Genomic DNA, 14,286 nt, shown 5'->3' with positions numbered 1-14,286 from the left:
TTAAAATACAAAAATCCGTATAAAACTAAATTTAAACATATTTATTTAATATATTAAAATATTATGAAAAATTAAGAATTATTTACTTTAAAATAAATACAAAATAATAATTATGTGCGATTCTTAATATATATGCTCTTTTTATGTTGAGTTTGGGTTATTTTTCTTCCATTTTGCATTCTTTCACACTGAAGTGAAGCAATGAAAGATTTCTGAATAGTCATTTCAACATAATTCAGATTTACACTCAGGAAAACAAATGAAATAATTACCACTTTCCCTGCTTTCCTTATGGTTTGGTACTTAGAAGGATTCATCGCCTTGGTTGACTTCTTAGTTTTCATCTTATCCATCACAGCATAAACTGCAAAGCAGAGCCTTGCCATTCTTGGTAGATCACAGACATTAATTTCAAACTCCAGTACTTCATTCCAAACATGGTCACTTCTCCCAGATATTTCTGTGCTTACAAGAGTTTTACAAAGGAGCTCTGTACCATGGAAAAGACCAGCCCTAACATGAACCTGCAATAACGAAATGAGAAATTTTAAACTTGCCACAGAACCTATAGAATTCTGCACAGAATATTATATAGAACATACATATGTGCATTGCATTTCTTAGAAGAAATACTGATTTTGAGGTTTTAAAATGAACCAAATAATGCTCAAGAACACATTTTTACTTTGCTATTCATGTCCTTAGCCAAATCAAAATATATTTGTTTAAAAAATGCTGGCTACCAATTTTTTTCAGTGCTGTGTAACTTAGATTACCATGTGACTAATAATAATAACTCACTCGTAGTAATAAGTACAATGTATGGATATACAAATGCTACTAACTTCACACACCTAACACAGAAGGAAACTGTAGGAAACAAATAACTAAGCAGAATGGAAAAGGTAAAACTAATTTTCTGAAATCAAATGCAAATCTCCAGGTAGAACCTGTTTGTGCTTCTAAGTAAGAAAAGTTTGGGGTTTTTTCAGACAAAGGAAAAAAAAATCGTATTTTATTTAAACTGCTTAAAAAAACGTTCAGAGGGAACACTGCTGGCTGACATCAGAAATCATCTGTAATAATAATAGTAACAACAATACATATACTTTTCAGAAATTGTTTTGTCTTTAGCACCCAGAAACCATCATCTGCATTTCTGCTTAGTAACGTATGTACACAGGAAACTGCGTGTTTCCAAGTATCCATATTCTTGGATAGTTTCAACAGGAATGACAGGAGGTCTTTATTTTTGTTGCCTGAGCAAACAACAAAGAGAGAAATATATCAACTTCTTCCAGGTGATCTTCCAAAGTATCAGGGGGTTTGGGTGAGAAAAAGATGAACTGATGTTGCAGGTTCCCTATGCTCCTCAAACAACATTCTCAACATTCCCTTTAAGCTACTACATAATTTCTGAGCACTGTAAGGGAAAGGCTGAGATGTTTAAAATTTGGTACAGGTTTTAGGTTAAAAAAATCACCTTTGAATTCCCAAAGACACAGACAAGATCTGCTCTGGGAGAGAGCCTGTCTTTCCCTCCTTCAGAGAAACAACAGTGCGATCAACATCAAAGCAGTCCAAGTATCAATATGCCTTACTTGGCTACACCAGCTTCTGCTCAGTACTAAGTTCTCCATCAACTAGCTTACATAAACTACTCATTGGCAAACCGTAATGCAGTTCAAATGAAGTCATGCAAGAGAGCAGATCTCTCTTCAACCCAGTATAACCCCTGGAGGAGGCATTAACAGTCAACACATGGTCTCCAAATAACACCCATTCTGGACTTCTCTGGAACAATTGCTACTACTGATCAAGAGACTGCTGTGACAGCATAGGCAGTGGCAGAGGCATTAGGTCTTGGAGAACACACTGTTATGGGCTACACTCCATGACACAGGTGCCATAGGAACATCCATTATTAACTGACTCATAGACTTACATATATATGATCCCTATTTCATTTCCAAGTTTACAAACTATCACTGAAAGAAAAAGTTCACTTAAAACAAACTACATTCACTTGACTCCCAGCCATACTCATAAGAAACACTCTTACCTATGTTTGGAATGCACAGCTTCACCACTGTGAGTGAAGAACAGCAACATGAAGATACATTAAACAGATCGCATGAAAGCAACCTTACTTCAGAAAAGCTAAATGTATACAGACTATACACGTGTGTACATACCTATATGTAACAACACCCATGTACAATCAAAATTCTTCTTCACTGTGCTTAAAGAGGGTTTTTATTTCTCTGTAATTAAAGATTGCAGCTGTATATTCCTCAAAAAGGAAATACTGTGGCTGATGTCAGAGAACTGATTAGAATCAATTGGTTCGTAACCTTCTTTAAACAACTCACCAGATAGTCCTTTATTAACTCATTTGGAGTTCTATTATACGTTCAACTTAATCTATAATCAAGTTTCTTTGCTGATTAAAAGCTATCTTATGGAAATATAATTACGTCTAGTGTATTACCTGCTTGTGCTTTGACACCAGCAACAGTAGATGTTCTAAAATTTACCTGTTTTGGGCTGTGTGTGTACGTCTGGTGGAGATTTTTAACCAGGGGGTTAAATTTACATTGGCATAATTCTGAATATCATTCTTTGCTATTATCTGATGTAACTTTACATACACCACACTTCCCCAACTTTTCTTTCACTTTATTAATGTAAAGAGTATAAACAATCAAGTAAAGTTTGGTAATAACAAAGCATTGCATTGTTGAACACAGTGCTACTTTCCTTGCCTTTTGGCTAGTTCTAGTTCTACGATTTCCAATCCTGTTAATGTAAGGGATTGGATCCTAATTTTGTTCTTTTTATTCTGACACTGCCCTTCTAATAATGAGATGGTATGTACTGAAGGTGCAGCCAAAGAGCAAGACAAAAAGAAAAGCAATTTCACCTATCATGTATTTGGAAAACCGGGTGTTAGACAGCTAAAGTCACTTGTGCTCTAAGTGTAAATACTCAATGCAGCTCAAATTAGTGGAGTGCTATCCATCTGATAAATGTTTTGTTTCCCACTACAAACACTGCATTTGTGAACCCTGTTGGTGGTTTCAGCAAAAATGGATGAATATTGGCTTGATCCAAGCACAATGAAACTAAACTAACAATGGCAGTGAATTAAATAGACTTAGAATAAGGACTAGGAAACAAATATGTTCTCAATAGTGACAATTCCATAATTGTGTAGACAGACGACATAGGGAAACATGCACAAGCTTGCAAGGTTACTACATGCAGTCTTGTTCTTGGGTAACTACAGGACTATAAAGTTTTCAAGATTAAAAAGCATTCAAAATACTAAATGATATTCAGGTAAGTGTCCGCAGGCACCGATACCAAAAAACTGTCAGTTGTTCCTGTTTCTCCTCAAGCTTTGCAATCAATGTATTTTCTTTTTCCTCTAAAAGCGTACTGAAAGTAACCAAGACTCACTTTTTCTAAGTATGACACCCCACCCCCAAAATAAAACCCAGTAGCTGTGTTACTTCTACAATCCACCTTCTCTTTTCCCTTCCCTTTTCTTTTAAAAGTTTTAAGAGTCTACAGAACATAGAATTAAGATATTACAACAATTGGCCAGATAATGGCTTACACAAATAAAAGGGAAACTTCTGGTTTTGCAGACACCCATTTCCACAGCCAAAGTGTCTCAGGTAGTAAAATTGTAACTATGGATCATTTAGGTATGTAGTAAAACGCAGTACTGCTAATATACAAGAAGGTTATAAGAGCAGTTTTGAAGGGAAAAATAAAATCCACAGAGTATCCCAAATAAACCATGAGAACAGCAAACTCCAAAGGCTAACTGAATTTCTTCCCTAACTACATGATTTGCTATGTAATTTGTTGATTGCCAAGCAAAGTAAAGGAAACGAATTTTGTTCTACCTCACAGGCAAGTGCCTTGTAAGATCTAAAAGTAGTTGTGCAATAAATTCCCACGTGTTAACAGCTTGTGGTCTGTAAAACAGTCAGAAGCCCAGTCGTGTGCAGTTTTACAGGAAGTAATACTACAGCTTTTTGTGTTCAGCATGTTTAGAAAATAAAAGACAGATTGTATAAAAGTATGCAGTCTGGGCTTAAATACACAGAGTATGTTCTGGACTACAAAAGTACCTTATGTTCTGTTGAAAAATGTTCAGTATTTCATCTGCTTCTGTTTGTGAGATGTTTTTGACAGTTTAGTTTGAACAAGCTTATTTTGCTCCAGTGTCAGTACTTTACAAATACCTCTTAAAAAAAATCAGGTACCATTTGAACATTTGTGTTGTACTGTCCATGATTACTGACAATGTTCTAATGCACATAGTAAGGTATTGCTTTATTCAGACAATAAAGCAGTACTTGAGCAATAAAGCAAGATTTTAAATAATACTACAGATATAACTGGAAATAACTAAAAATGCTTTTGCTGAATTGAAATCTTTATGACTGAGTTCAATGAACATTGAAAATCATTACAATGATGAACAGAACATCTTCGGACACTAGGCATAGTTACTTACTTTGGCATTTTCTTCTGTATTTAGTTTATTACCCTTTAACAGAATAATCTTGAAAGGGTTGGAAATATCCCATACGCTCTGAGAAGTAAAAGCAAAGTTCATTTTTAACCAATGTAACATACTGAGACCTATTTTATAAGCTAAGCATTTTAAGCAAAAGTCAGAAATACAAACAAAAAAGTTACATTTTTAAAAATATAAACTTGAAATCTGAAAAACTAAATTGGTTATCGTGATTACAAGAGTACCCAAAGATGCCCTAAAGAGGAAAAAAATGTAGAAAAACCACTCAGCTGAAAGGGGGTGTGGGAAAATGAGTACTACTCACTGACAATTCACAATAACCCTTCAAATTTATTGTTCATTCTGAATATATACGTATTACACATAATATATACACTGTACATAATGTATACAGAACAAAGTCTGTCCACATTTCTTAGAATGACAGTATGTAAATTATAACTGTCCTTTAAGGCCATTAGGTTTAGCAATAAGGAAAGCACTATACTAGAAGTTGGATGTCTGCTATGCCCAAAGTTGCCATCATTGAAGTGGCAACATCATGCAAGATACCTGGGCTGATACAAGAGGTCACAGACCACTGTGGCCCAAGCTAGCGAAGCCTACACATTGCACTGAAGCTGCAGAATCCAGGTTCTCTGCAATAAGTTCTGGTAACAGATTATTATCCACTCTTCTGGGTTGTGATTAAAAGTAAATCAATATAGCAATGAAAAGTATATGGTGAGGGGAGGAGGAGGGTGGATGAGGCAAGAGAATATAAGCAGTTTCCAAAAAGCCTCCAGGTCTGCTATTTCTGATGTAAATGTTCTTGCAAGCAACAGGAGGCTCCAAGTACACCTAGGTGACTTACACTGGAAAACAGCAGTAGTAGCACAAATCCCAGGCACTGTTACTCATATTCCACAAGTCACTGTTTGTTTGGGTATTAGACATTCTCCGTATCAACTTACAGTGGTTGTTCTTGTTTTTTTTGGTGGCAGAGGAAGAGGAAGGTTGGATGATTTTCGGTTTATGGCAGCTTCTATGGCAATCATCTCCTGCTCACACATCTTCTTTATGGTGCAACACTCAACCAGAGTCAGCTGAGGAAGAGTTCTGTTCATCACACAGTTGCGTATATACTAAAACCCCATGAAAAAGAGTTGTTATCAGCTAGCAGACTATTTCTGTGACAACTTTCAAATCAAAGAAACAAATAATATATTACAAAGACACAAAGAAAATGGTGCACATGTATTTTACAATTGGAGAGGGCTGCAGACATGAGGATGAAGACTATCACTGTTCAACATAGCTGAGCACCCAGTAGCACAAAAAGCAAAGTCAAATTTTGTCCAAGTCACCAGAGAACTGTTCTGGCAAGTTCCAAAGGGCTTTACGTACCTGAAACTGAATTAAAGGGTGATCACCAAAAACATATTCAAGCCTTCCACTAACTTGCAGCACATAGTCAGCAGGATCAACTTCCTCATCTTCTTTTCCATGGATAGTCAAACGTTTTCGGATTGCCAGCTCATTCAGCTTGATGGGATTCATGTTAGGAGACACCTGAAAACTAAATACATCCTAACAAAACACAAACAGGAATATCAACTGTCAAACTTGTCATAGTCAGACATACAAGGCTTGAACTGTAACATGCACAATGGAATAGGTAGAAATACTTAACTGTTAAAACCAGACTATTTTTAACACTTACAGTTAATGTCAACATCTTTAGTGCAATCAGAGCAGTAACACTAAAAGCTGCAAAATGGTCAATTCACAAACTTTTATAGTATCAGAAATACTTTAAGAACACAGAACTTGGCCTAATTGATACAGAAGTGATTTAAAAACTTCTAGAGCAGGACACTGACCTAGAAGCCTATATTTTAGAATGCAAATGAGGGAGATTATAAATCATGTATACATTTCAAGGTATGCAGCAATAGTAGATGTGTGTTTTCTTCTTTCTGGCCACTAATAAGTTACCCTCTTTCTAGGTACCACTGCACTCAGTAGAAAGCTTCAAGCAATAAAGCAGAAGAAAATGTTAATGTGATTTATATACAAACCCACCAACTTCTTTGTAGGAGTGCAGAAAAAAGGAATAGCAGCCAATACCAGCAGCATTCTGAATACAACATGGAAACCTTTCCAATCAAGCTTTTTGAGGCTATCTACTTATTTCCAAAGTATCTCTAATTTTGATGCATTCTGAAAAGGTAAGAAGTTACTTCCTTTTTAAATCTAAAAAAAAGGTTAAAGTTCCTTATGTAAAAGATGATCTGTGATATCTTTCATCTCCCTTAATCTATTGCATTATGCTCTGCACACACTTATTTGCAAAGGTTGATTCAGGGAGTCTTTTGTTTTGATTTTTTATTTATTTACAAATGTGAAGTGTTGTCTGGCTTTTGACCTGTGCTTTATTTATATAGAAGTTTACTGGTAAGAAGCCAAGCTGCCCTAATGGAAAGATCTAACTCTGGAGAGTAAAGCAAAATTAGTGCTGTTTTTAATCAGTTTCTGCATGGTTCACAACAGCTTCCCTCTGTCAGAAAGCTGCCAAACTGTGAAGGCTTTCTTCTCCTGTCATAACTAGTAAAGGGTAGACAGGGAATGACACTTTTTCTTCCCAGGAAGATGGTGCTCTGTTACAGCTGCCTTACTTCCAAGTTGTAGGTCTTTAAATGTACATCACAGCAAAGGGGATCAGTCTCTTCTGCTGCACAAATAGGTAGCTTTTACAGCCCACACACACATTCTAGATGAAAACGATTTCAGCATTACTTTCTCTCAATCTTGAAGAATTCCTAGTGAAAGAACACACCAGTCCCCACACCTTCCCATTTAATCCTCCTGGGATGATGCTAGTACTCAGTGCAAGTAGTGAAGTCTGGAAGAGAGTTTGCTGTACTGAAAAGCAGCTCAGATTTGAACTGTTAACAGCTCTGAAGGTCAGAACTGGCAGCAGAAACATTCAAAACATTTGAAATGTCAGCAGCCGCTACAGCGGCACACAAATACATTCTGCAGGAGCTTTTGCACTGCTGTTGTACTATTAGCATATGCATATATACACAATATGTTAATCAAAAGCTGACAAACACACAGATATTCTCTCTCCTGGACAACTACAAGTCCTCTAAGCTAAAAGGACTGGAGCAGGTTTTGTCATAAACCCATCTATGCATCCAGCATCAGCTAATGACCAAATTTAGCATTCACCTCTGCATTTAGTGTTTCCAGAATCAGACATTATTTTACCATTTGGGATTCTTTTAAGTTTAAAAATGTGGTATTGGAAATAATAGAGTTTTGTAAATAAAATGTGCCAAATCATTAGAGAATCAGTATCTAGCACCTTCATCAAAATTGGACACAAAATATAGCCTGACATATTTACACACTTGGAGAGATTTTCAGGTTTCCAATGCTGATTCCTCACTGTAATTCAAAAGAACACAGTGTAAAAACAAATAATGGGAATGCTGGACTCAAGTAGAATTATAGCTACTTCAACATCAAAAAAACTTAAGCTAAATCATTTTAGATGGAAACTAAAGGGGGTTTTATTTTAAAAATAAGCTGTGGATTTGTTAGCTGAAACAGAAAGGTATGTCTAAGTCCCAGCTAGTGCTTTATTTGTCTATATGCATGTCTAGCATAGGGAATACTAATCCCTCTTTTATTAAAACATATTGCTCAACGTAATTAGCAGAGCAACCCCAAAGATGATCAACAGTGAACCTCACAGAGGAGCATGTTGAATACGGTGCCTCCCAATTCACCAGCATCCCCCAAGCCTAAAATTGAACAATAATAAAGCAACACAGTAACAGTTGGCCAAAAAAAAGTCCTGACAACTTGGAATTATGTTTTATGTTTAAACAAACATGAAAGTATACAGAATATACAAATACATTTTGACTTCAGGAGAACAACTGTAATTTGACTTTAGAAGTTCCGTTTTCAACTGTAGGTTTGCATCCTCACTTTCAACATCCCGGTGGAAGAATTTGCATTTTAAATCAAACGCCATAGTGTTAGTACTTTAATTCACTTACATCCTTGAACAATCACATGGTAATTCAGTTCATAATCAAGAGCAGTAGATAAGATGTGATGAACCATTCCTACCTGGCAGTTATCAAAATGAACAGCCACTACAAGATTTCCACTATAGAGCTTATCTTGGAAGCTCTCTGGGACAACAGGTTCCTGTTCTGGTGGGTAAGTGTGTTTTAACCAGTCCATCCAGGAGAGACCCACAAGCGACTGAATCTTTTCTTCACTGATTCTCCGCATTTTAGCTCGGAAGTCATGCACTTCAGGATCTTGCAAGGCATCAAACTCGTGGAGACCTGAAAGAATTCAAGCAAGCAAAAGGATTTTTGTACAAATACTGCTCACCTATTTAGCATCCCACTCAAACCTTCATTATTTTTAATTTAAGATTAAATTAAACAACAGAGGTTGTTTTCTTCAGACATCCCATCCAAAATTGCTGCTCAAAAAGTTCTACATATTGGTTCTACATCATCCTCTACATCAGTGGACTTCTGAAGTTACTTGCACAATTCCCATGCAACTTGGAATGAGAGTTTAGTTCCAACAGCAAGAACCAATGCCTCTCTTAGGTACTATTAAGTGGAAAAAACAACCTCATCCTGAGTTTGAGATAATTTGGAAAGCTGTAAAGCCTCTTCTTAAAGAACAAATGAAAAGAAGGAACAGCGAATGCACCCTAAAGACCACAGAGGAGAAGTGATTGCAAACTATATATATTTTTTTAATTCTATAGAAAGATGACATCTTTCTTATTTTGTTTAAAATCCAGAACAGGATGAGAGTGGGGCTGTAAATAGATACATTTATTCTTGAACTTTTCTTGTGATTAAAATTTTCTACTCAAGTCACAATGACAGGACTGAAATTTCAACCTATCCAAGTTCCTTTTCCAAAATACGTAAAGAGAGAATACACAGTGGAGAGTCCACACAGCTGTGATTCTTCGGTAGTTCAGGAAGCACAGGGCCTGCAAGTGTTTCTTTCTTTTCTCCTCAACTTTGAAGGACGTTGTCCAGGTTATGCAAAGCACTGACCACCTTTTGCAAACAAACCACTAAGGCTGAGACAGGAACACATTTTTCCACTGCTAAGGTACAGAATAGGGACTGCATAAGGAAGGATCTCACGCAGCTATAACAAGCAGAAGATTCAATGAAAACATCTGAATCTCTCAGAATGTGTCAGAATATGTCTGAATGGTTAAACTGGCTAACTGTTCCCATTGTCAGTTCCAACAAATGGGCAGACATCGTACTGATGAAATCTAAACAAAACCTGCAGTCTTTATAAAAGAGCTAACAATGGTTCATTGTTTTCAAACAAGAGGTATGACCTCACATGACCCCGTCAATCTTGATTGTATAACCCAGCAGAGTAGATTGAAAGGCTGAAAATTCTGAAATAACATCAAGAACAAGTTACAGTGAAACCTTTAAAAATAGCTTTTCATTGTGCGCTGAAAATCAGTGCCACAACTGAGAGCAAAACCAAGAATCTCATTGTTAACCAAGTCAGAAACCGTGTATAACAAAAACCACAGTAAGTTCAAGTTCCCTCTGTTTGCTGTTAGGCTATTAATGATAACACTTTTCAGGGATTATGCTTTCCTTCACTTAGTAATAATATTATAGATTTTCCCATTATTTAATAAGATAAAATTTGCTCTTGATTGATGTAGTAATACAATACAATACAGTACTGAAATACAACACTGGAAGTGGCTTTCAACAGCTTTCAAACATTTCATCTTGAGTATTTAAATTCTTTTTAACTACAGCAGCATTAGTTTGAGAAAGGGAAGTTCTGTCAGGGAAATACCTCTTAATGTTTAATTTTCCACTGCTACCTGCCCAGTTGAGACCCTCATACAAAACAAAGTCTACCCTCATCTAGGAAAAAAATTAAATGTAATTACCTTTGCCTATAAGTACACCTATTTTGGAATCCAACTTTTCTCCTGGATCACAATTCCTTGTCACTAGTTTCAGGACAGGAAGAAAGGGTCTAACATCACAAAGTCTCCGTGTTTCATCCTCTAATTCTTCATGTACAGCAGTTTGATTCACACAGGAGAACATGTAAGAGTCAATCTCCATGAGGAGATGAAAAAGTGGATAGGCATGTGCCTGCTTCCATAACAGCTGCAAAGCAAATAAAGAAACAAATCAAAACATGAAGGCAGGGACATATCTTATGGAAGTGAAGGTAACATTAATTTCTATCCATGTTCCCAAAAGGACTTAAGAGTAACATGTTTGCTACACCCTATACATCATTATATATGTCTTGTTTGCAGTCTCTATCTTGAGGTTATTGTCAAGCAGCAACTTGTGTGCATAAATATCCTAAGGGTAAAACACACATAGGGGCAGTACTATGAGGTGATGAGAGAAGAAGGCACTACCCCTCGCCTGATGCTTATCCTGCTATTGACCCAATCTAGTCCTATTTGCAGTAAAGCTGCAGGACTGTGGCTGTCACTACCGTAGCAAAACACCTACTGATTATGGAGGCAGATGCTCATGACACTGACCACCCAACCATCACTCTCCTCCATCCATTCTTACAGCTTCCTATCAAAACCCTTCCCCCTCAAGACACATCTATACTTTATTTTTCCAGTAATTGTTGTAATACACAGACAACAAGTTCTCAGTATGGAACTAATTCCTGAATAAAAATTCCCCTGTTGCCTGGAGAACCTTGAAGTAAATTTCTTTGTCCATTACTGGCAGGCCAGTAAGACATCCTAGTTGCCCATAGAACATTAAATAATGCTTCACTGAACTGAATACTTCAGTAGCAGATTAAACCTTAAGTAACACCAATGTTACTTGCTGTAACTTGACACATAAAATACATCATCCTCAGCAGAAAGCTAAATTGGAAGTAAAGAGAGCTCTCCTGACCTAAATACTACTCAGATCTTTATCTGTGAGAGGTTTTTTGTCCTCATTTTAAAAGTTTACATTTTATTGATTTGTTTCTGAAACTTCTTTTGAAACAGGAATTGCACGATCAGTTACACAGCTGCAAAAACCTCTTCTCAAACAACTGGAGCTGAACTGCATTCCTTTTGCCAAACTGAACATATCTACATATATGTCATAGGTTGTACAATGAATCCTGCCTTCCAGAAAGGTATTCCAGTGTACTTTGCCTAGCTTAGTGAAAGCTGAATCTAGCAACTACCTCTGGTGTAGAGCAGGATTTCAAACTTTGAAGGTATCGAAAGACTTAATCTGCCATTGCCTCCCGGTTCTTCTCCGATAGCTAATTATGTAACAACCTATACCATTTTTTTAGCTCCTGAGTTGTCTAACTTAAATTTCCACCTACTGGAACTTATTAAATCCCTTAATGACCAGAAGATTTTAAAAGCTGGTGAGTCCCTGAAACTGACTTCCACTGACAGCAGCCGTTTGCCATCACCCAAAGTCCTGGCCTGGCAGAACTAGAAAGTCTACAGAAAAGAAAATGTCTTTGGCCCTCAAGTACTTGGCTATTTGTCTTATACGTCCAACTGTCCACAAATTAGGGCTTGTCACAGCCATGAGGTGCGAGCAGAGCTACTAATCCAGTATATCATCAAACTCCTCATTATTGTTTTGTTTTCAAATACAGCAGTTTCCATCAAAGAGCTCTGCAGTTACAATCAACATTCCTTTACTTTGAAAAACAGCTAAATATCAACAGTACATGTTTGTAACGTGTTAAGTTTCCATATGTGAACCATCAAGCAAAGCAGACAGCCTCGGTCATGTCCCTTATTGCTGTCACTTACACACTCATTTTTTAAATTCTTCATCAGCTGAAATCACTATCAGCTATTCCATTATCTCACCCACCACCCACCAACTAACCTGCAGTTGCCCACGTTACCCATTTACTAAAACAAAGGCATGTTTCCAGTCAAATATTTCAAGTATTTGAGCATAGCATGAATCTTTTTTCTTGCATCACTTCAATTTGTAGTGGCACTCTCATTACTGCACATACTAAGTGCACATACCAAGTGATCCACTGCATTAAAAAGTACTTCAGTGTCTAGAATGTTTCAAATGAGGAGTACAATGAATTGTGGACGAATACGTACATAAATGTACATCAACCTACTACTGATACAAAGAAAATAATTTCTATAAACAAGTGATTACTGTCAGTCTGAATAAGAATAAAAAACAACGTACTTATTTACCAGGCAATGCAATGGAAAAGAAATCACACTTATTTATTTTCTTTTAGACCTTTGTATTATGCTTTAAAAAGCAGATGACTCATAATTCACTCACCACCCAATTCCACTCTAGCCTGCCTAAATGCCCTCACATGGTCATTACCTGATGAAAGGTCAGTAGATTATTCTTTAATATCTGTGGTTATTCCTTTACATGCTTCCCTTCCCTTACTTTTCAAGTGATGCCCTAACAAGACATTTGTACACAACCTTTAAAAAGTGGCATAATAATTTTTAAACATCCATCTTTGATGTCAATCGAAACAGAAGCACAATCTGTGACTTCTGTATTAAAAATCAAATTAGACAGTGTCTCCTGTTTGTGCACTAATCAGAGAAGTGTTAAATCAATGTGCCATGTAGTAACGATATGTTAAAGACAGGTTTAGACGTAGCAATATATTAATATAGAGCTATTAGAATAACACTCTCAGCTGAAATATAACCTTCAGCAAGAAGTAATTTCTCCAAACCTTGCCATCTGCCCAAAGAAATTCCAACCCCCAGACACACATACATTTATTAATCAATCTGCTACGCACGCGCCCTCAATACACCATTTTTTATGCCTACTCAAATTCATTGCTTCATTTGCCAAAAGGCACATAAAAATCAGGAACAGCACTCATTCCAAATAGAAAGTAACTTTTACATTAATGCACCATTTGGTGCATTACCTGTTTAATCTGAGATATGGTGGCATCTCGAGGGACATCCAGGTTGATATAGATTCCAGTGGGCAGCAGGAAGTCCACAGATATTGAGCCATCAGCGCCAATCTGCGAATCCACTGCCCAGATGTCAAGGCTGTCTGTCACGGCAGGAGGCATTATGGAATCTCAATAATATCATAACCACATGGCCTTAGGGGAAAAAAATATTACAATTCAGTATACTTAACCTTCTATAATTAGACACACATTTTAAAGCCTTTGGAAGGTTTACATAAGACTGGTTGTACAGCTCAGCTTGCAAGTCTGGGGTCTCAAATGCTGCTATTGCTAACACATAAGCATAGTTTTACTCATTAATTCCATTTAGTGTAATAAAAGCCCTTTCTGGTAAAGCACTATTGTAGCCAGAGTGACATATTCATCTTAAAACAAAAATAATCTTCAACTCTTATTAGAAAGCAACATTTTCCTCTGAAGACATTTATCTCTATTTGCTTTCTCCCTTAAAGCAAGATCATCTCCAATAAATTCAACCCACTGCATAAACTACATCTACTGCAGGGTAAGGGGAAACCCTTTGTCTGACCTACTTCAGCTCTACACTGGCTTCCTGATTATATGTCCTTTGTATTTCTAGACATTTTTACTTACTCTTAATGTTAGCACTAGTTCTTCTGACCTTCCAAGTCTTTTGATTGCCTATTTTCTAAAGATCCATTTTCCCCATCAGTCACTAGTCACTGAAGTATTTACCTTCC

At 36.7% G+C, this 14,286-nt stretch overlaps 1 protein-coding gene across 1 annotated transcript; it reads right to left on the bottom strand.

Annotated features, from left to right (window-relative positions):
• Window positions 1-272: 272 nt before the first annotated feature.
• LOC104412094 (phosphatidylinositol 4,5-bisphosphate 3-kinase catalytic subunit beta isoform-like) lies at window positions 273-13,684 on the bottom strand (the record flags this gene model as incomplete). The annotated part of the gene is made up of 7 exons (XM_010022698.1): window positions 13,532-13,684; window positions 10,533-10,758; window positions 8,687-8,910; window positions 5,945-6,127; window positions 5,512-5,682; window positions 4,535-4,612; window positions 273-524 (listed from the first exon to the last, which is right to left on the bottom strand). Coding segments are annotated over exons 1-7 (1,287 nt in total), but the record flags the coding sequence as incomplete, so codon positions are not given.
• Window positions 13,685-14,286: the final 602 nt, after the last annotated feature.

This window comes from Nestor notabilis, unplaced genomic scaffold (genome assembly GCF_000696875.1).
Source record: "Nestor notabilis isolate BGI_N333 unplaced genomic scaffold, ASM69687v1 scaffold9749, whole genome shotgun sequence".
In the NCBI taxonomy this organism is placed as follows: Eukaryota; Metazoa; Chordata; class Aves; order Psittaciformes; family Psittacidae; genus Nestor; species Nestor notabilis.
Note: the sequence above shows the minus strand (reverse complement) of the source record. Positions and strands in the feature narration are given on the sequence as shown.